This window comes from Pelobates fuscus, chromosome 9 (genome assembly GCF_036172605.1).
Source record: "Pelobates fuscus isolate aPelFus1 chromosome 9, aPelFus1.pri, whole genome shotgun sequence".
Classification (NCBI taxonomy): domain Eukaryota; kingdom Metazoa; phylum Chordata; class Amphibia; order Anura; family Pelobatidae; genus Pelobates; species Pelobates fuscus.
Window position 1 is genome coordinate 154,172,132 of NC_086325.1, and position 21,495 is coordinate 154,193,626.

General features: G+C 41.1%; 1 protein-coding gene across 4 annotated transcripts in view; it reads right to left on the bottom strand.

The window, feature by feature from the left end:
- Window positions 1–21,495, bottom strand: part of GARNL3 (GTPase activating Rap/RanGAP domain like 3) — a 296,004-nt gene that overhangs the window by 205,532 nt on the left and 68,977 nt on the right. Inside the window, exon 1 of one of the 4 annotated variants that reach the window (XM_063432804.1) lies at window positions 4,152–4,370. The exons of the other annotated variants lie outside the window; for them this stretch is intronic. Within the exon in view, the coding sequence (XP_063288874.1) occupies window positions 4,152–4,261 (110 nt within the window). The 5' untranslated portion in view covers window positions 4,262–4,370. Of the gene's footprint in view, window positions 1–4,151; window positions 4,371–21,495 lie in introns of those variants that run through there. 4 annotated transcript variants of the gene reach the window in all.

A 21,495-nucleotide genomic window follows, 5' to 3' on the forward strand; every position in this document is an offset into this window, starting at 1 on the left:
GAGGTCAGGAAAGGTAAATTATTCTTGTTTTCGGACAGTATGCTATACAATCAAACTCAAGAGCATGTTATTTCTCAGGTGTGCTAAACACTGAGTCCCCAGTCATGTAGGAGGGCTCCTGTCTCCATGAAGAACCAGAGCATATATATATAGAGAGAACTAGGATGAGAGAGAAGGGAGAAAAAAAAGAGGAGGTTGGGGGGAGTTAGAAGTAGTGGGATTCAAAAATTTCAGTAACCAGTTCCGACTACCGGTATGTTTCCAACTCCACAGGGTTGGCCCAACACATTGTACTGCCTGGGACCAAGACTCCATCCCCCACAGTCATTCACGCACACACACACACACAAGGACATCAACGCAGTCACACATATATACCCTGGGGGGCAAAAACACCCTGGGGTGCTATTAACACCTTTTATGTGTCTGCAGATCACCTTCCAGAATGCTGAAATGATCGAACGTGACCAGAGTAGGTGACACATAGTACCAAGTTCTGCGAGACACAAGTTGGACTCCAGAAGAAACCAGAAGGTTTATTCACTTTATAAATGTAATAGAAATGTCAACATATAAAAATAAATAAATACATATTTAGGGATTTATTCACTAAACTGGTAACTGGGGAGAATCGATAAGGAAACTGTGAATTTTAAATCAAACTAAATTGGAAAAAAAAAATCAAATAGCGAACTACAGCTTGGATTTATTCCCCATAAAACATGTAATTCAATTTTTAGCTTCGTGAATAACCCTTTAATTAAGAGATATTTGTGTTAATGCCCTGTCTTAGGGCCATACTGATTTATTCACAAGCTGGCCCCAATTGCCTTACAATCCTTGTAAAATATAGCCTTGGAAAGGTTGTAAGTCACCAGTGACGGCTGTAGTTCGTATTATGCAGCGTATCCCCCCTCCCCTTCCTCCGAGTCTTCTTGTACGGTTCAAGATTACTTAAATTACCCAAGCACTTTAAGAAAAGAGGCCCACTGATAGCAAGCACTATAGGAGAACAGATTGAGGTTCTCAGTCAGATCATTTAAAGGGGCAGTGCGTTACAGTTTGAGGATCTCGGTCAGATCATTTAAAGGGGCGGTACGTCACCCAAACCACTATAACTTAATTTGCTGATGTGTTGCAAGGCAGCTATAGGTTTCCTCATAAACGCATACCTCCCAAGTGTCCCTGTTTTGGTTAGAGCAGTGGTAACATTACTGTCTTATATCAGGAAATCCAGGTTTTAATCCCAGTCAAGTAGGTGGGCAAGACATCCAACGATATATATACCTCCCTGCCTCATATCCTCGTAGACTGTAAGCTCATTTGCCCAGTGCCTACTTCACATGTCTGTTAATAGTCTGTATGTCAAATATCCCCTTTCTATCATTGTACAGCGCTGCGGAATATGTTAGAGCTATATAAATACTAATAACAAATAACTAAGACGTTTTGCGTCATGGATTCAGTGGGCTGTCGGGTAATTCTGTCTTTTCTGGTGCCACATGGAATTAACAAAGATTCTTCTGCACCAAAAATGACTAAATCCTACTATATACTTGCCCTAACAGTCCCTCATTGTACAGCAAGTGCATGAGATTAACCATAAATCGACCCAAGGCAGCTGCCTTGGGCCCGGAGGTCAGACAGGAACCCTGGAACCATGAATTTGCTTGGCCCTGTGGGATCCTAATCCTTCTCTGCGTCCCATGGCAACGCTCGGACAGAAAAAGTGGGAGTTCTCCACTATGACGTTATTAGGTAGTGGGCTACGGATGTCGGACCTTCCTCTTATCCTGTCAAGCCACTAGAAACTGTTCTAACAAAATACAGAAGGGTGGCACCCAGAGGCTTCCTAGCACCATCTGTTATAATAAGCTGTAGTGGTTATAGTACTTTGTGTGTCCCTTTATAAATGAGCTATAAGGATTTACAATACTAAAGCACATAAGGGTTATAGGAGAACTATGGGATAATCTACTGGGTATGAAGCAAAGAGAAATAACATATTGTTGGTTTCCATGGTTACTGCACATAGCATCACACTGATCTTTATGCATAAGCCCCAAAGTCTCCCTAGAGTGAATTGGAGCTGGTTTTGCTAGACAATATTTTTTTTCTGTTTACACTGTCTTGGCAAGAGGATAAACCATCTCCTAAATTAGAATTCCTACTAGAACATGCCCCATCGATTGCCTTAACCACATAGATCTGTGGAAAGGTCCTCCCCCCAAAACATCTAAATCTTTGATGGTTATTCATTCAAAGTGAATTCACAGTGAATTTCACATTTTCGGCCAATCTAGCTCCTGGCTTGTCGTGGAAGAAGCAGGTGTTCGTTTGATTTTACCGGTGTTCGCGAGGTCGAGTGTCCAACTTATAGTTCCAGACACTCGACGACCAAGTCCTGCAGCCTGCGTTCGTGCGACAAGATGGCTGCAGTTTTCTCCAGCAGGTGTTGTTCGGTTACACGAACGGCGGCCACACAGGTAGAGCAACGAAGTCTGTGGTTTCTTTGTAGTTAATGACCCACGGGGTGGTCGGTGTTCGGTAGATTATAACTGCCGAACTGGGGAAATTTATTTGTGTTCGGGAAACTATTTACCACTAACCAGGAGGGAAATGTCTTGCGAACGGAAGGAAAAATAGGGAGATTGGCACAATGTATATTGCCCAAAGTCAGTGGGCAGTAGGCCAGCTTTCACACTCCTTTAGGAGTTCGTAGCAAACGTCCAGGGTAAGGAGCATTTGTCACAGATGCATTCAGCCAATCAGTGACTCCCCATTCACAAAACTGGCTTGGAAAGAAAAGTATATTTCTCAAGCCAGGCTGATTTGCTGAGAGTGTAGGTTTAAATGTGAAATTCACTTTAAATTCTCACATTAGTGAATAACCCTGATTAGCTTCTTTCTGCGATCAAAAAATACTGGGTATGTTCAAGAATTAATTTTCATCCCTAGAAAACCTTCAGTTGAAGGTGTGATTAGGACAACAGCCCTGCTGTGATAAAAACAAAAAACAACACAAAAACCATGAATTTTTACACCATTTAACAATATTTCTGTCCTTTGAAGATTATAACACAGACACATTTAAAGCAGCGTCTTGCCCGGTAGTAAGTGCAGCAATACCTCCTAACCTTTGATATCTATTTCCTAGACAGAACTGTGTACTTGTTATTGGCACTCCAACCACGTAGCAGGCTGGGAATTATGGGAAATGTAGTGCATGGCAGCTGAGTGCCTAGAGAAGCTGTCACTGCGGTAAGGTGTTTAGAGGATATGCACACCAGTGGATTGTATATATACATATGAGCTCATTTAGTGACAGAATATAAATGAATATCAACACAGGGCAGGTGATGGAAAACATTCCTTCCGTAATCCATTGCTAGAAGGGTTAATGCAGCATTTAGGCCGCTTTGTAAATGTGTCACTCAGCTGTTTATAAAAGGGACACAGAAACTGCCGAAGGCATTCATGTATGTTAAATTCTGAAAATTAAGGGCATATTTGCAGCAATTAACGGGATTAGCCAAAATAAACTGTTCCAATGTCAGGAGCAGCATATCTGACGTCCCCCCCTAAAAATGTTCCCACCCAATCAGAAGGTTGAGTATGATCCTGTTGTCTAATGAATGTTGGGTTCTTTTGATGCTCGAAAGGGCATCAGCCCAGTTTAAAGAGCTCTATAGATTTTCTTGCTCCTTCGCCTGATGTTGCTGTCGGATTCTGAGCTACGTACCCCCTCCTCCGTACCACACAGACACACCTCCCCTCAACACCCCCCCCCCCCCGTCCTTTTGCTGTATGTATCACTTCAATGCAAACACCCATGAAGCCGTACACGTTGGAGGGTGCTTTTTCCTGTCAAACGAGTCCTTGGGGCTGTTTTTAAAATGCCACCTTCATCATGCAAATCCCCAGCAAAGCCATTCAGTTTTTCCCTGTCTTGCCTGTACTTTTGCATTATACTGTACACATTCCATGCAAAAACGGTCGACATCTCTTGGGTCAAGAATTACAACTTTCAGTCTGCAAAACCGACGCACGAGAAGGAACAACGGTCATCGTAAGATGCCTTCCGTCACTTCTTGCAGCACAGAAGAAGAAAAAAAAGCCCAAAACAGAACAAAAATGTAGCCAACCCTTACCTCATGCTGTCAGTCGCTTCCCATTTTACTGTCTCAAACACAAATATGAAGAAGGTGTTAAAGGGAGAGATGGTATCAGGCCACTTCAGATAAGCATTCATCAAATTCATTGGCACTGGGTCCGTCTAGCTGAATTCAGGGTGAATTCTGGTAGCAGTTTGGAGAAATGATAAATATTGCTTATACTGGATAGGCTGGGAGAGCAATGCAGCATACTCGCTGCAGTATTAGACTGGGTTAGGAAGGAGAGGATGTTTTTTTTTTCTCTCCAGTTCGGCTAGGAGCTACGGCTTGTGGTTTGGCTTGTAGCCAGCGTTTTCCCCAAAACAAGAGAGAGAAAGAAGAGAGATACAGAGACAGAGGAATCCCTAAACGTAGAAAATAGTCATTAAGATTACACCACGTAAACAAGGGGCAAGGTTTGGATAACAGGCTGCTGTGTATTTATGTTATCATAGCAGTTGTTTAAAAGAGGATAGTGCTTTGTGGAAGAGATGGAGAGAGGAAACAGGGAAGAATTTATTTTTTTAGGGAATTGAGAAAAAAAAGGACCAAATGAAAGAATGGAAATGAAAGAATTAATCAGTTCACGGAGTGACTGGCTCGTTACCTCGCTCTGTAGGACTCATGGGGGGGGGGGGGGGGGGTTGCTCATTAAAACAGAAAATGAAGGAGAAATGTCAGGCCAAAATAATCAAAATGAAAATAAATTATACAACTCGGCTAATTTTGCACAAATCCTAGTTTAGTGAATAAAGCCTTAGATTTAAAGATTATCGAAATGAGCTATGATTAGGTCATTTTTTTCCATCTGAATCATATAGAGGATTATCTCCCAATCATAATTAATATAATTACTATAGGCTAATTATACCTGGGAAGTTTCTAAACTGACTAACCTTGACAGTCTTTAAAATATTAAAGGGACACTCCAGGCACTCACTCAATAGGTGCAGTTTGTACGTTGGGTTATAGTTAGTTGTGTGTTGATTTTTTTTTTTTATATATTTTTTTTTGTATTTTTTATAATAATTGATTGTTTCCATAAGCCCACCATTATTCTGCCCCTCCCTTCGAAATCTACAAATTTTCACTAAATGCTGTACATGACATCTTATGTGGCGGATAGGCTGTCCTAGCTCTGTCCCTCGATATAATATTGAACCGTTTAGGAACAATAGGCTGTGCTGGGGGACTCTTCCCCCATTGGCTACATGGATAGTACCAAATTTATACTTCCGCATTATCGTGTCGATTTCATCCAACATTGACGAAATTGATTGGCTGCCATTGCTGGGCTAGCCTGCCCCCAGCACTCTGAGCCAATCACTGCCGTTCAGCTTGGACAAATAACGTGACTTTGCTTGAAAAATTCAGCATTTTACCATCTGTCTGTTATTAAATAAATAAGTCCTGTTAAAGGACCACTATAGGCACCCAGACCACTTCAGCTTAATGAAGTGGTCTGGGTGCCAGGTCCATCTAGGTTTAACCCTTTCTGCTGTAAACATAGCAGTTTCAGAGAAACTGCTATGTTTACCTGTGGGTTAATCCAGTCTCTAGTGGCTGTCTCATTGACAGCCGCTAGAGGCGCTTCTGCACTTCTCACTGTGATTTTCACAGTGAGAAGACGCCAGCGTCCATAGGAAAGCATTGATAATGCTTTCCTATGAGACTGGCTGAATGCGCGTATGGCTCTTGCCACGCATGCGCATTCAGCCGATGACGGAAGAAGAGGGAGGAGAGTCCCAGCGCCGAGGGAGCCCGGCGCTGGAAAAAAGGTAAGGGATTAACCCCTTCCTTCCTCTTCAGCGCCACGGGAGTGGGAGGGTGGGGGCACCCTCAGGGCACTATAGTGCCAGAAAAACAAGTATGTTTTCCTGGCACTATAGTGGTCCTTTAAGTGATTTCTAAGTAACTAGACTATATGAAATTAAATAATAATAGTTGTTGAATAGAATCCAAGCAAAGATCTCCCTTTTAAGATTAAGAAATTGAAGGGACACTATAATCAGCAAAACAACTTTAGTTGAATGAAGTTGTTTTGGTGTTCAGATTATGCCCCTGCAGTCTCGCTGCTCAATTCTCTGCCATTTAGGAGTCAAATCACTTTTTTTTCTGTCCATAAATGGTTTAATTTTCAATCAGATGTTAAGTTGCTTTTGAAGTTTGTATCTCCAATTCTGTATATTGAACTTTAATCACACACAGGAGACTTCTGCAAGGTGTTAACAGAGCAGGAGAATAGAAATTCTAAATTAAACAGAATGTGCAATAAAGGAAGTTTAAACATTAGATATCATTTTACAGGAAGTGTATAGGAATGCTGTGTAAGTCACATGAAGGAAGGTGTGGTTGGGGCTGCATAAACCAAGTGATTTAACTCCTAAATGGCAGGTAATTGAGCAGTGAGACTGCAGGGGCATGACCTATACACCAAAACCGGTTCATTAAATTGAAGTTGTTCTGGTGACTATAGTGTTCCTTTAATAGTGTGTATTGATGATTCCACATCATTGATGCATATAAAATTGGGTAGTCCCTAGGAACAGAGCAGAGCCTTAGATTATATCAAACTAGATTACGTAAATTGTTTGACATTAAACTAGGGGCTAGCACCAGGGCAGTCTAAGCGATATAACCTCTACAGAGGTAGTCATGTCTTTTTAAAGCACTTCTTGAACAGCGAAGAGAAGTTGAAGAATTGGCATGGAATGAACGCTGTGGGCTCAGTTTTTCAACAAGCACAATTAACGTAACCCTTTTCCTAAAATGGTGTGTTACAGGACAAGAGGAAGCTGATGACTAATTTGGTTTGAAAAGCTAAAGTTTTACATAAACGAAAATGATCTTGATCTCCGAAGTGAGATCTCTGCTTGGATTCCATCCATCAAATCAATTTATTGCTTTTTGTTTTTAAATTGTCCTCTTTTCTTTTTTCTTATAAATCACTTTATAGGACGCACAAGGCTATTTTTTATATTAACAGAGAGCTGGAAGAATGCTTAATTTTTCAAGTAAAGTGTCACATCTTAAAATAAAACAACGCACTGAAAACTGGAGAGCATGGGAGGGTAAAATACAGGTACAATATAGCCCTTAAGGCAAGGAGGGACAAATATTAGTCCTTCAATCATTAAAGTGTTTTGCAGTGGTCATGGTACTTGGAGTTTGTACGTTCAGAGTTTCACTGAAACTGCTATGTTTTCAGCTGCAGGGTTAAAACTAGGGGGACCTGGCACCCAGGCCACTTCATTGAGCTGAAGTGGTCTGGGTGCCTATAGTGGTCCTTTAAACATCTGTATGGACTCTGATAAAATCACCTCTTCAGGCAGAGAATTCCACATCCCTATTGTTCTTACTGTAAAAACCAAAAACCTTTCCTTTGCCTCCTTTCTTCCAGCCTAAATGCGTGACTTCATGTCCTATGAATAGCCCTGTTTATGAATAGATTTCCAGACAATTGTTCGCACTGGCCCCGGATATATTTGTATAATGTTATCATATCCCCTCTAGGGCAACATTTTTCCAAACTAAAGAGATTAAATATTAGAGCTTTCCAATCAAGGTGATTCTCCATGATATACCTTGAATGTACCCGTATTAAATAGGGACAATTACTATTTTGGTCCTAAATCCATACAGTTTTGTCCCTTTTTTCTCTCCTAATGTCCCTCTTTTCTAGGATCTCCATATTGTTGGTGTGTCAGAGTGTAGACAGAGCTCCACGGTAATAATACTCCCAGTAATGTGTCAGAGTGTAGACAGAGCTCCACAGCAATAATACTCCCAGTAATGTGTCTTTACACTACAATAAATGTGTTTAGAAATCAGTCTGTGTAAATAAAATACATTGTTCATATTCTAAATTACATTTTAGTTGCATAAATTGCTATTCGGAAGTCACCTACAAATTTTCAGAACAGTCCCACCCCTGGCCACACTCCCACTCACATGTTACATCACAAAAAAATGATAGTTTCCCTCTTTGTCCATTTGGAATGTTGGGAGGTATGCCATGATGTAATCTGAATCTGAAAAAAAACTCACATATACACAACATTATATTAATAATAATAAAACATGTTTTAATAGGAATCGATGGCATTTACTAGGTAAATAAATAAGGTAGCCCAATGCGTGTTAAGTGTGGAGAATCATGGCTTCCGAAACACTGGGAAAACAAATATCTTGCTAAAGGCAATAAATAGAACATTCATAGTGCACTTGTGTTGTATGTGGGGCACGCCAAATTGTTTCAGTCATTTGGACTCTCTGCAATGTTATGGCTGAATCTCGGATCAATACAAAGACCCAATGATGAGCAGACACTTACAGGCACACTGAAACATGCGTTCAATTGATAAAAAAATTTCACAGGAGCAAACTAGAAAAACAAACAAACAGAAGATGTAGTTAAAAATGAAAGGGATATTAAAGTGCCAGGAATACTAAGCTGTATGCCTGGCACTTCCGCTCCCTCTGCCTCCCTCACACCTCCCCCATCTCACCTGCATTAAATAAAGGGTTAAAATCCCTTTATTTACTTAGCTTCTCCCAGAGCTGATGTCCCTCGGCAATGGGTCAACGCTCTGCTTTCTCCGATGTTGCGCAATGAGCGGGCACGTGCATTAGACCTCCCCATAGGGAAGCATTGAATCCATGCTTTCCTATGGGGAAAAATCTGATGCTGGGTGTTCTCATGCAGGGCGTGAGGACGTCCAGCGTCATTTACTGGACCAAAGGTCCGTTTCAATCCAGAAAGTGCTCCCAGTGGCTGTGTGGGAGACAGCCACTGGGGGCAGACTTAGTGCTGTAATGTAAACATTGCAGTTTCTCTGGCACATTGCAGTTTCCCTATAGCACTATGGGCAATAGGGACACTACACCCAGACCACTTCAATGAGCTGAAGTGGTCTGGGTGCCTATAGTGTACCTTTAAGTATTTGTGGACTCAGTAAGGTTTACGCACCAAACTAGTCCCCCCAACGATCCTGATCCATTACTAGAAGCACTTGCACTGTAAATAAATATTAGTAGGACCATGCAGAGAGAGCTTCAGGAAAGTTTTCTGTATAATGGGGGCTCGCCAGACAGGTCCCTGCAGTAGGCGGCCATGCCTCTTTTTCCAGAATTTGAGTGGGAAGTGACGCCAGCCATCCCTTTCTCTTATCTCCCAGTGTTGGGAGATATGCTCTAAACAGTGAACTGCAGATAACTGAAAAAGCCCTGAACATTTTAGAGAAAAACAGCTACACTAAAATCTCCTTTCCAGCTATATTTCAGTTTGGTTTACAATTCGTTGCAATTAATTGTTTATTTTGACTGGTGTGAACCTGAAGATATGATGATCTCTGCACAAAGGATTATTTTGGATGAAGAGGTTAATTATGACGGAACGGTACTCCAAGCACCAGGCCCGGACTGGCCATCGGGCACACCAGGCAAATGCCTGGTGTGCCATGATGGCCATGGGCCGAGGCCGGCAGTGGAGGTCACAGGACCTCCCCGGCGGGTCCATGCAGGGCCAGCGGTATCCGAGCGCCGGCCCCGCTGTGTTCCATGATGGGCCAGTGGGGAGATCAAAGATCCCTCACCGGCCCACAGGCAATTTCATGCGGCATTTCAAAAATGGAAAAGGAACCACACTCAATTCACTTACGATAGGGTGCTTAGCTGAACCAAGGGCCAGCACAAGCCCAGAAGATAATAAATATCAGTATTAGAAAAAGGGTACAGGCACTCCAATGTCTTCAGGCCCCTTTATTAGAACAAGTGGAACATTGCAACGTTTCGACTCCCAATGGAGTCTTTGTCAAGTTACTTCACACCAAAGCTTACATACATTTATACAAACATTTATACAAACCCAAATGCTTTTAAGGCCTCCGGGGAGATCAGGGGTTCAAACTTTTAGTAGAAAAGTGCCGATTCCCTTATTTCAAATTTTTTATGTTCCCTCTAATTTCCTCAGGTGTTATAGGAGAGTTCAGTTCTCCCATCTCTGAATCCCCTATTTGTGGGAGATTAAGTTTATTTAAAAACTCCTGCATTGCTTTCGCAGAAGAATTCGAATCAGGTAGATTTTACAGGGATTCATAGAATTCTTCAAAAGATTTACTTATGGCTTCAGAGGCTAGATGAACTTTGTTTCCTGGTACTATTTTTCTAATCGGTATTGCCTTAGATCTAAACTTGATTTTATTTGAGAAGGGTTTACAACCCTATTCTCTCCCTAGTACCATAGTTGGTTGGCTCTCCATAGTACCATCGTTGGTTGATTTTCCATAGTACCATAGTTGGTTGGCTCTCCATAGTACCATAGTTGGTTAGTTTTCCATAGTACCATAGTTGGTTGGCTCTCCATAGTACCATAGTTGGTTGGTTTTCCATAGTATCATAGTTGGTTGGCTCTCCATAGTACCATAGTTGGTTGTCTCTCCATAGTACCATAGTTGGTTGGCTCTCCATAGTACCATAGTTGGTTGGCTCTCCATAGTACCATAGTTGATTGGCTCTCCATAGTACCATAGTTGGTTGGCTCTCCATAGTACCATAGTTGGTTGGCTCTCCATAGTACCATATTTGGTTGGCTCTCCACAGTACCATAGTTGGTTGAGTTTGAGGATAGTGTCTTAAGTTCCATTCTGTTTTTAATTCCCATTTTCTTACAAATGTTTGCAAGCTTTGGTGTGAAGTAGCTTGACAAAGACTCCATTGGGAGTCAAAACATTGTAGAGTTCCACTTGTTCTAAAAAAAAAAGGTGTCTGAAGACATTCGAGTGCCTGGACCCTTTTTCTAATACTGGAATTTCTCTTTACTCAGTCATAAAGATAAGATTTATAAGAGAAAGCACATACTAACATGTTGACTTGGTGGGAGGGGGGCCTGCACTTGTTATTTTTATACCTACACAGCTGGCTTTTGGCGTCCTTATAAAGGAAGGATCCGTGTGTTATAGAGGGGCGGCACACTGCACTGGGAAGTTAAGCATTAATGCAATAATGACACCCAGAAACCCAACATAATGGCAGCTGTGATAGTACTGAAACTGGTCTAAGCATTATTTTTATAGTTCCTTGTTCAATTCAATATATTAATTCTCCCTATCATCAAATATATATTTATTGCTTATGGAATTAGAAGCACGAAAAGTAAACCTGCCATGACCGGTTCACTTTAAGTTAAAGTATAACAAATGAAACATATATGTACGGCAAGTTTAAAAATACACGAAGGTAAAACAAATAAAAAATACTGCACAGTTGGTGCCATTGTATCAATGTAATGAATACAACTTGAAACAAAGCGATATGTTTTCAATCCTTGCCTGAAGCAGTAACAAGTAGGAGAAAAGAGACAATAGGACAGAATAAAAGGTTACCTTCAAAGCGATACTCTAAGCACTAAAACAACTTTAACTTAAAGGGTGACTATAGTGTTGTGTTGGCCATTTAGACTCCCAGCCCTCACCTGAATGGAGTGAAAGAGGTTTTTTACTTTCCCTTTCTCTCCTTGGTGAAGCTCTGGCTCATTGGCTGAGATTATGATTGATGATCTCAGCCAATCCAATGATTTCCCGTAGGTATTAGTATAATAGAGTTTCATCGGAAGAGCCGCTGAGTAACAGATGTATTTAATCCCTGCAATGAAAACATTGCCATTCAGCAGAACCGCAATGCAGGGTTAAAACAGTAATGGGGGTGGGGCATGACACCCAGGCCACTTCATCAAGATGAAGTGATCTAGGTGCCTATATTGTACCTTTAATAGAGCAGTTTTCTCGAGTTTAGCTCCACTGAGCTAACCAGACCAGGAAGTAACACGACCTGTTGGCTGTTGAAATGCCAAGTAAGTGTAACCAGGTTAAAGGGACACTCTGATCACCAAAACAACTTTAGCTTAATGAAGCAGTTTTGGTGTATAGATCATGCCCCTGCTGTCTCACTGCTCAATTATTTTCTATGCAGTAGCTAAATCATTTGTTTCTATTTATGCAGCCCTAGCTACACTTCTCCTGTCCGTGACTCTCACAGCCTGCATGAAAAAAAAATGGTTCCATTTCCAATCAGATATTACAGCACAATGTGTTCACTTTATTGTCAATCTTTGTTTTATTGTGCAAATCATGAACAAAACAAGCTTGCTGCGCCACGACAGCGGTACAAGCCCAATTTTAACATACATGAGATAACAGTGTCATGACATACAGATTTCTTGCACATTTTTTGTGAGTGTAAGTGAATACTTGGACGTTGAGTACGTCTACTGTAAATAAGCAAAAACTAGTTAACATAAAGCAAACCCTCTCGCAAGATAGTTATCAGTCGCAAAACTAAAAACATTAAAAACTTAGGAATAAGCTAGTAACACCACTGGCATTAAGTTGTCGCGTTGACATATGGCAGTAAAACAGTGTGAGAATAACATTCGCAGGACACCTAGCTATGACACATGATGAGTGTAGCTGGTTTGGCTGTGGGGGGCAATAGCTGCCAGCATATTATGGGTTACATAGAGTTAGGTTCTGAAGCATAATGATTCGCCGTGCATGGATGTTCATGAGAGTTATCCTATGTTGGTATGAGCTGTGTTGCGTTGTGTGGAAGCTCGGGGGAGCCATAGATAGATGGCGTGAGAGTGCTTTTGATTGTCGGTATTAGTGTGGGTGCTCCTGTAATATGTACAAAAATGTCAACAGTAATACGTTTTGTCTGGTTTAAGAGTAAAGTGAGTGTAGGAAGCAGTGCTGCTAAGATAGGATGGTCGGCCTAGTGTGATGGGTGATCTGTGATAGGCATAAGGGTCACAGCCTAGTGCTGCATAAGACCAGACCTGCAACGTTAGACCTTTATCTGCCGATGTCACCGTTTGGTGGCGCGTCGCAGCTGAAGCGGGTCCAGTGGAGGTGTGGTACTGCGTAGGAAGCCCCTATGCTGTAAGATAGTGTGCACTGTGTGTGTCAACATATGTGTAGGCATGGACTTATTAGGCACGTTCTGGTGAGGTTAGTGAAAAAAAAAAAAAAAAAAAGAAAAACTAAAAGATTAAACTATTTCCGTAGTGTAAAATTAAAACTCGAAATCGTTTCAGCTGTAACATATATAGAGTCTCATGCAAATGGTCGACGGTGGGGGTATTGTATGTCCTAAAGTGAGTCCCATATTATCGAGCTCCAGTTCATGTAGTGGCTGCCACGTAAGGGTTTGCAGGGGATCGTCGAGGGACAAACTCCGGTGCGGCGGCTGCGTTCCTCCCTAGTGGGCGCGTGGATCCAGCCTTGTCTGTCGCTGTAGTGAGCGCGGTCGTGGGGAGGTTCAATAGTCCTAGTGCCTCCGTGGCCTCCTGAATGTTATGGACTATATGAAAGCTGCCTCCTCGGTCAATCTGAAGGGCGCGCCCTGGACCCCAGCGGTACCGGACTTGGTGTCGTCGTAGGAGGGATGTGAATGGGCCCAGGGATCTCCTCCACGCCAATGTCCCCCCTGATAGATCAGAGAAGAAGGATAGTGTCATCCCCTCAAAGGTAAGTGTCGGTTGGCCTCTAACTGCCGCCATAATTGCCTGCTTGTCACTGATGGACTGGAACCGGACTATGAGGTCCCCTGTGGCGGTTGGTGGGGCTCTCGCTGACTTTGGTAGGCGGAATATGCCATCGAGGGTGATTGCCTTGGCTGCTTTCGGGGTCACTAGCGTGGTAAGAAGCCTTCTGGCCAAATGTGGTAGTTCCGCCTCTGGGACGGAGTCCAGGACTCCCCTAAGTTTTAGGTTGTTACGGCGAAGTTTATCCTCTTGGGAGGCAAGTAGCTGCTCGTGGAGCAGGGTTTGCTGCTTCAGGCTATGTAATGCCGTTTGTAATTCTGCGATCTGTGTTGTGTGATTGTTGGCGGTGCCTTCCACAGCTCCCAGTCTGGTTGTGATGAGTTTAAAGTCCTCCCTAAGTAGGGCCACATCTGCAGCTATCTTTCTATGGTGGTCTGCCATGAGTTCCCCTAGGGCCTCCATAGTCACTGGGGTGGGTGCTTTCATGGGTGGCTGTGCCTGTACCAGCGCTTGTACCTGTATGGTCTCGGGCTGTGGGTGGTCCCCATCCTCTCCTTCAGAGGTCCCGTCCGAGAAATCAGAGCATCCGCCATGCATGGCCGCCATGTGCGCTCCGGTTGCGGCCTGTGCTTGCCGCCACATCGCCCCGATATCCATGCCTTGTCGTGGTTTTTCGGCTCTCGCCTTTTTCATTTTCCGACCCATTGAGGATGTGTGGGTCTCGGTGAGTATCTGGAGCGTATGTGGGTCGTATTTGCTCGTTTGTAGAAGGGGTTTGTCAGCTCGATTGTCGGGAGCCCCGCAACCATGCGACCGACCCTGGAACAGATTTAAGAGCAGCTCCAATGTGTTCACTTTAGACCTGTTTATCTCCTACTCTGGAAATTGAACTTTAATCACATGCATGAGGATCCTGCAGGGTCTAGCAGACTAGTAACAGAGCAGGAGATAAGAAATTCTAAATTAAACATACTGTACAATAACAAAAGTTTAAAATTAGATCTCTCTGTATAGGAATGTACAGGGAGACCATGTAGGTCAAATGCTGGATGTTTGACTAAGGCTCTATAAACATAGTACTTTAACTCCTAAATGGCAGAGAATTGAGCAGTAAGACTGCAGGGGAATGATCTATACACCAAAACGTTGTCATTGTAAAGTTGTTTTGGTGTTTAGGGTGTCCTTTTAAATCACTGAAACAAGATTCTATGAAATATTTATTTTATAGTGAGAAACATGCAATATAAGGTGATGCTACACGTAATTAAATGTTAAAGTCATATCAATCAAAAGACAACTTATCCATGAGTAACAATTAGGAAAAGTGATGTGTATGCTGTGAAAAATTAACAAATTTATTTGGATATTATTTATATAAAACCTGCACAGTTAAAGCCGTAAAATTCGCTGAGAATAAAGTTTCATTCATTCATTTAGCCACGTTACAGTAAACTTTGCAAATTAATCATTGAGGAAATGACCATTTTTCAGCGTAGAGACCACCATCTTGATATTATGTCACGTTTTAAAACTTTTAACCCCTTAAGGACACATGACATGTGTGACATGTCATGATTCCCTTTTATTCCAGATGTTTGGTCCTTAAGGGGTTAAGGCAACTAAAGAATTTAAACAGGCTATGGGCATTTTTAGAATCAAATATATATATATATATAAAAACTTAAGTGCAAAGTTCCATGGTATGTGTGGGAGTATAGTAGGGTTATACTTACTCAATCCATTATTACATTACCCTAGCTGTGTATAGTGGCCCGAAGTCCGATTTCTATCTTTTTTTTTTTTTTTAAGATAAACAATTACGTGTTGAGGTAAACCAGCTAAGAGCCAAAAACTCAACAAAAGAGAAATTTGCTATTTTACCTTTTTGTTAGTGTTCAATCTGTGCATATGTTTAAAAACACGTACAAGCTTGTACCAGCATATTTTAAAGGGACACTATAGTCACCAGAACAACTAAAGCTTAATGTAGTTGTTCTGGTGAGTATAATAGCTCCCTTCAGGCATTTTCATGTAAACACTGCCTTTTCAGAGGCACTGGAGGTGCTTCCTGGCTCAGTGCTGCGCAGTAGGCAGCCCTGCCATTCAGCGTCCCCACACTCTGCATGGGAACGCTGAATTTTCCTCATAGAGATACGTTAATTCAATTCCCAATTGGGTTGGCTAAAAATCGGCCATTTTGATGATTTCACAAAGGGGACGGAGCCTGCGCCGGCGGACCCGTGCGGGACTGGAACTAAGGTGAGTTTTAAACTTTTATAGGGGGCAAGCCAACTTAATGGTGGGTTAAACACTATAGGGTCTGGAATACATGTTTGTGTTCCTGATCCTATAGTGATCCTTTAAAGGACCACTATAGGCACCCAGACCACTTCAGCTCAATGAAGTGGTCTGGGTGCCAGGTCCATCTAGGATTAACCCTTTCTGCTGTAAACTGCTTTGTTTACAAATGGGTTAATCTAGCCTCTAGTGGCTGTCTCATTGACAGCCGCGAGAGGCGCTTCCGCGCTTCTCACTGTGATTTTCACAGTGAGAAGACGCCAGCATCCATAGGAAAGCATTGAGAATGCTTTCCTTTGGACTGGCTGAATGCGCTCGCGGCTCTTGCCGCGCATGCGCATTCAGTCAATAACGGGAAAGGAGGAGGAGAGTCCCCAGCGCCGAGGGAGCCCGGCGCTGGAGAAAGGTAAGGGATTAACCCCATCCTCCCCCTAGAGCCCGACGGGAGTGGGACCCTGAGGGTGAGGGGGACCTAGAGACCCTATAGTGCCAGGAAAACGAGTATGTTTTCCTGGCACTATAGTGGTCCTTTACGTGAATCCACACATGATCTGTTTATAAAATATATAGGAGAGAATAACTATGCCATTTAATCAGTTACACCAAGGAGAAAAGATGCATTATCATTTTTATTTTTTTTCCCCACTGAGCTTATTTCACTAAAACACGATATTTATTTATGTATCTTTTTGGTTCAATACTTTGTGTTTGAACAACTCATTAACAATTGCTTCTTTTTTTTTTTTTTTTACATTTTTTAAATTTATTACCAGTCATTTTTGTGAAGACGGTTCCCTACGTTTGACGCTATAGCCTTCCTCATCACATTTGCAACAAGTTTCATTATAAAAAAAAAACAAAAAACTAAAAACATTTTGCAGCGAGAGATACAATCGCTTTCTGCGAGATTTAGGAGAAAGCCTGTTGTTCAGCAGAGGAGTGTTGATATTACGCAAGCTCTTGTGTTCTGGGAATGAAATGATTAGTTCATCATGGGTAGAATGTAGGGTTTAATTAGGTCAAATATAATCAAAGTGTTTCACCAGGATACATCAAGATTCTTTTAAATGTTTCAGTAAGTAATGTGAATAGGTGTTAAAACCCAACTCAATAGTACTCTTTTTATTAACCTTGGAAATAGGAAAAGCTAAATGTCATTGCTTGGATTGGAATAAGTGATGGCCTGATGCCTATTTTGTATGTAGCAGGTTTTTAGCACATGTTAGGCCAACTTGGCTAATTCTGAAGAAATCTCTATATTATTATTATTATTGTTACTGGTATTTATAAAGCGCTAACATATGCCACAGCGCTGTACAATCAGGGTAAATAGACAGTGCAGTACAGACAAACCAATACAAAAGGAACATAGGACCAAGTCAAAGATCAAATTTTCTACAAAACTTGTGAACATTACCAGTAAAGATCTTCAAATTCTGATTACACGTACAGGTTAATCCACCGAAGTCCTAAATGTATCAATGTGAAAGCCAAATGGCAAAAGAGGTAAAAATAACCAAGGTGGGACTGTAGCTCAGGTGGAGAATGTGTCCAAAGCAGCTATTTTGGTCTAAATTTTACATTCTGATTTCGATTTGCTACAATTTGGAGTTTCATCAATAACTCTGTCTGCAAGAATTGTGCCGATTACAGAGCATTTGTCGGACTATTCTATTCTGAAATGTAAAACCAAGTGGCGTTCGAGCTACAAATTCCTCGTTGGCTGTTTATTGAAACTGTTTTCTTGCTCACTTGTATATCCAATAATTGGTTCTACATGGTTTTCAAGCTCGGAGAACTAATGGCCATTTGTCACCCCCTGATAAAATATGTGACATGGTTTAATACGATTGAAAATCAGGTTGGCGGCCCTTGTAAGTGGATGAACAGCAACCCTCGTTAGCAAAGACAGGACAAACAGCATTGTCCTATAGTGACCCTCAGCTCTGAGTGAATGTGCTATGTTGTCCAGGAATTTATTGGATAAAGTCAACTCTTTGAAAGTATAGTGCAGCCTGACTGGTTCGTCATCATTTCCTTGTCATCGCTAACTACTTCAAATGTAAAGTCTGGGGATTTATTGCAAATGCAATAAACTTCAGATGTTTTTTTTTTAAATCTTTTAAAAGTTCAGAGTGGCTATTTTTTTGATTTTTAAACGCAATTATTGCTGCAATGCACTTAAAAAATGGTAAATTCTAGCCGTCATTGCCTTGTGATTATAAGGAGTTAAAAGCTCCACAATGATAAAGGGAAAACATACAATGATATTAAAATAGGGGGCTGATTTATTCCCCACCATAAACTTTTTCCAAGTGTTAAATGTATTAAAGTAATTCTTATTCATAAAGGCAAAAGGGGATATTAATCAAAATGTTCTAAAAAGTGACTATTTACAGTCTGTCACTATTTCAGCATTTCTTATGGTGATCTAAAAAGTGAGAATTTTCTACATCGTAAATTCCACTAATTTTTGCAGAAATGTCCATCCCAAAAGAACGCCAAAGTTAGATCGGCAGAGAAAATAGAAGTGAAAAAAAAAGTGTTTTTTTTTTTCAGAAAAAGTGTCAGACAGATTGATAAATGCCAAAAAATGGTGAATATTTAAAAATGGTGGTTAATAAAGCAACCGATGAAAGTCTGACACATTGAAAGTAAAAGTTCATAAAAAAATTACACAAAAACATGTCGGCCACACTTTGATAAATAAAATACATTTGAGTTATACAGAACCTTTGCTCTTCCAATCTATTGTGCTACACTCAGATTTAAATTATTGGCATTATGTTGTGCAAACACATGGGGAATATTTAGCTAAGTATTCTAAAAAAAAAGTTAAACAGTTAAATGACATCAATACTTTAAACTTCCTTCTAAAAATATTCCTAAAGTCACATTTTAACAGGGGGTGACTAACCACGCAGATGATATTATTAGATATACAAGTGAACAAAAAAAAAAAACTATTTCAATAGAAAGCCGAGGAGGAATTTGTAGCTCAAAAATTACTCGGTTTTAACTTTAAGAATAAAATTATGGAATATCCAACAAATGCTCTTTAATTGGTACACATTTTGCAGGCAGAGTTTTTGATGAAAGTGATCTAAGCCATTTTCTTCAGAAATTGCCAATGAAAGTGAAACAGAACACTTTTCTATTGGAAAAAGTGGCAGAAATAGGGATAAATCTGTTTTTGAATACATTTTTATATAAGGCGCTATGTATTAACTCCAGGTTTAACTGTTAAGTGATGTCTCCCTCTGGTGGTTTAATGAGTAAGTGACAAATATGCCTTCTTGTGTAGATTAAAGGGATTTTAGGATTGTGTTTGCTGATTGGCTCTCGAGTGATTTGCAGATGATTTTAAAATTAAATATTTACACATAATCTGAGTGAATTCACAGTAAATTTTAAATTTAATGTCAAAATAGCCAAACCACAAAAATTCTCAGAGACCGCTATGCTTCTAACTACTTTACCCTTAAATTAGCAAATTCTATTGAATTGTCACTTTAGTGAATAAAACTGCCACATAGTTATTTACTAAAATGTTAAATCAAGGTGAATATAAATTTTTAGTCCAAAATAGGTCAAGTGAAAACCCAGTGACCTGATTTGAGTTTGACTATTTGGGCCTTAAAGGGTCTCTCCAGACCCCTAAATAACTTTAGCTTGCTGAAAAGCTTTATGTGTGAAGAGTCTGTCCTCTTTTTTCATTTTGCTAAAAGTGGCGATTTTAATAGAAATTAACACTTTTATAAATTAATCTGGTTACACCCCCTTGGCTCTGAAGCAGACAACAGGTAATGTTTCTTCCTGGTTTCGTTAGCTCAATGCAGCTGACCTCAAGAGGCAGCAATTGCCAAGAATACCTGAATTCGCATTGAAGTGTATTGGGAAGACTGTGATTGGACATCCACAGAAAGTGTAGGCGGGGTTAGAATGGGAGCGTTTGCTAAGGTAGCAGAAAAGAGAACTGCAGGTTTGGCAGGCTGATTATACCTATAACTCCAATGAAAATATAAATAATTAAATGCATGTAAGTTTTTGTTTGGGGTATATCTACTAAATAGTGATTTTTATTTATTTTGTATTTAAATTTAAAATTGTATTTGAATTCATGGAATTCCCAACAACTCACCTTTTAGTGAAAAAGATGATAGGTAAACACGGAACTTCTGTAACTACCTGTGGAATCAACTGTCAGGAACATGATTTATCTTTAAAAAAAAAAAAACTGCAGACATTGTTTAGCCCTTTAGCTTCCACAGTGAATATATTCAGTTATTTGCTAATTATTTCTTATTTCTGCCATTAAGCTCGGAAATGTTTTTGTTCTGGTTCTCAAATGCGAATGTTTCAAATTACTAAATAATGCAAATTATTGTGATGAAACAAGTTAGTATTCCATATAAATTAGCCAAGTAAGCATTGTAGATTGTTCCATTTGCTTACTAAGCTTTGTACATGGGTGGATCATTATCTGAAAATCTGATAATTAGGCAGAATGTTGCTTTGAACAGAACAATGCCAGAACTACAAAGGGTCATGACATGGAATCATGTACGTCATAACATGGGATCCTGGAGTTTGGTCCTCACCAGATCTAGATGAGGTTTGTGTCTATGAAAAAACAGTTCATGCCTTCCAACCATCCCAATTTTCGGTTCCTGTGCCGTCTTTGTTCCTGGGTGTCCTGCTTTTAGGGTGACCCGGAACTAAAGCAACTACGAAACATAACTGAAGCTAAGTATACATTCACTATTCATTCAGAGTCTGTACAGATGTTTAAACTGCAGCTGGATGCATACGTGCAAAAGCATAATATTCAGGGATATGCATTTTAATTTGTGGGGTAATAGCGTCTTGATCCAAGGATAAATCTGACTGCCATTCTGGGGTGAAGAAGGATTTTTTTCCTAGTTTGTTGCAAAATTGGAAAGCACTCTAAGCTGGGTTTTTTGCCTTCTTTTAGATCAACAGCAAAACTAGATATGAGAAAGGCTGAACTTAATGGAAACATGTCTGTTTTCAGCCTATGTAACTATTTCTAATTTTTTTTTATCTACGGTCAGGGCCGGACTGGCCCACCGGGATACCGGGAAATTTCCCGGTGGGCCGTCGGCACCTGGGGCCGGGCAGACATGTGGGTGTGCTGGCGGCCGCTGGAGGAACTTTTCTGGCGGCCGCAGGGGAAGCTGTGCTGTGTCTGCTCTCCAGCGCGCTACTGAATGAGACCGGGGCTGGAATATGACATCATATTCCAGCCCCGGTCTCATTCAGTAGCGCGTGAGGGCGGGGGAGCAGACACAGCACAGCTTCCCCTGCGGCCGCCAGAAAAGTTCCTCCAGCGGCCGCCAGCACAGTTTCTTCTGCGGACGCCATCCCTGCACTGCAAGTGCCCCCCCGAGAATCCGAAGTTCTCCCTCTCCCCTGTCGGCTAATGCAGGGCTGGCCTGTCCAAGTGCCAGCCCTGCAATGTGCCTTCATGGACCGGAGGGG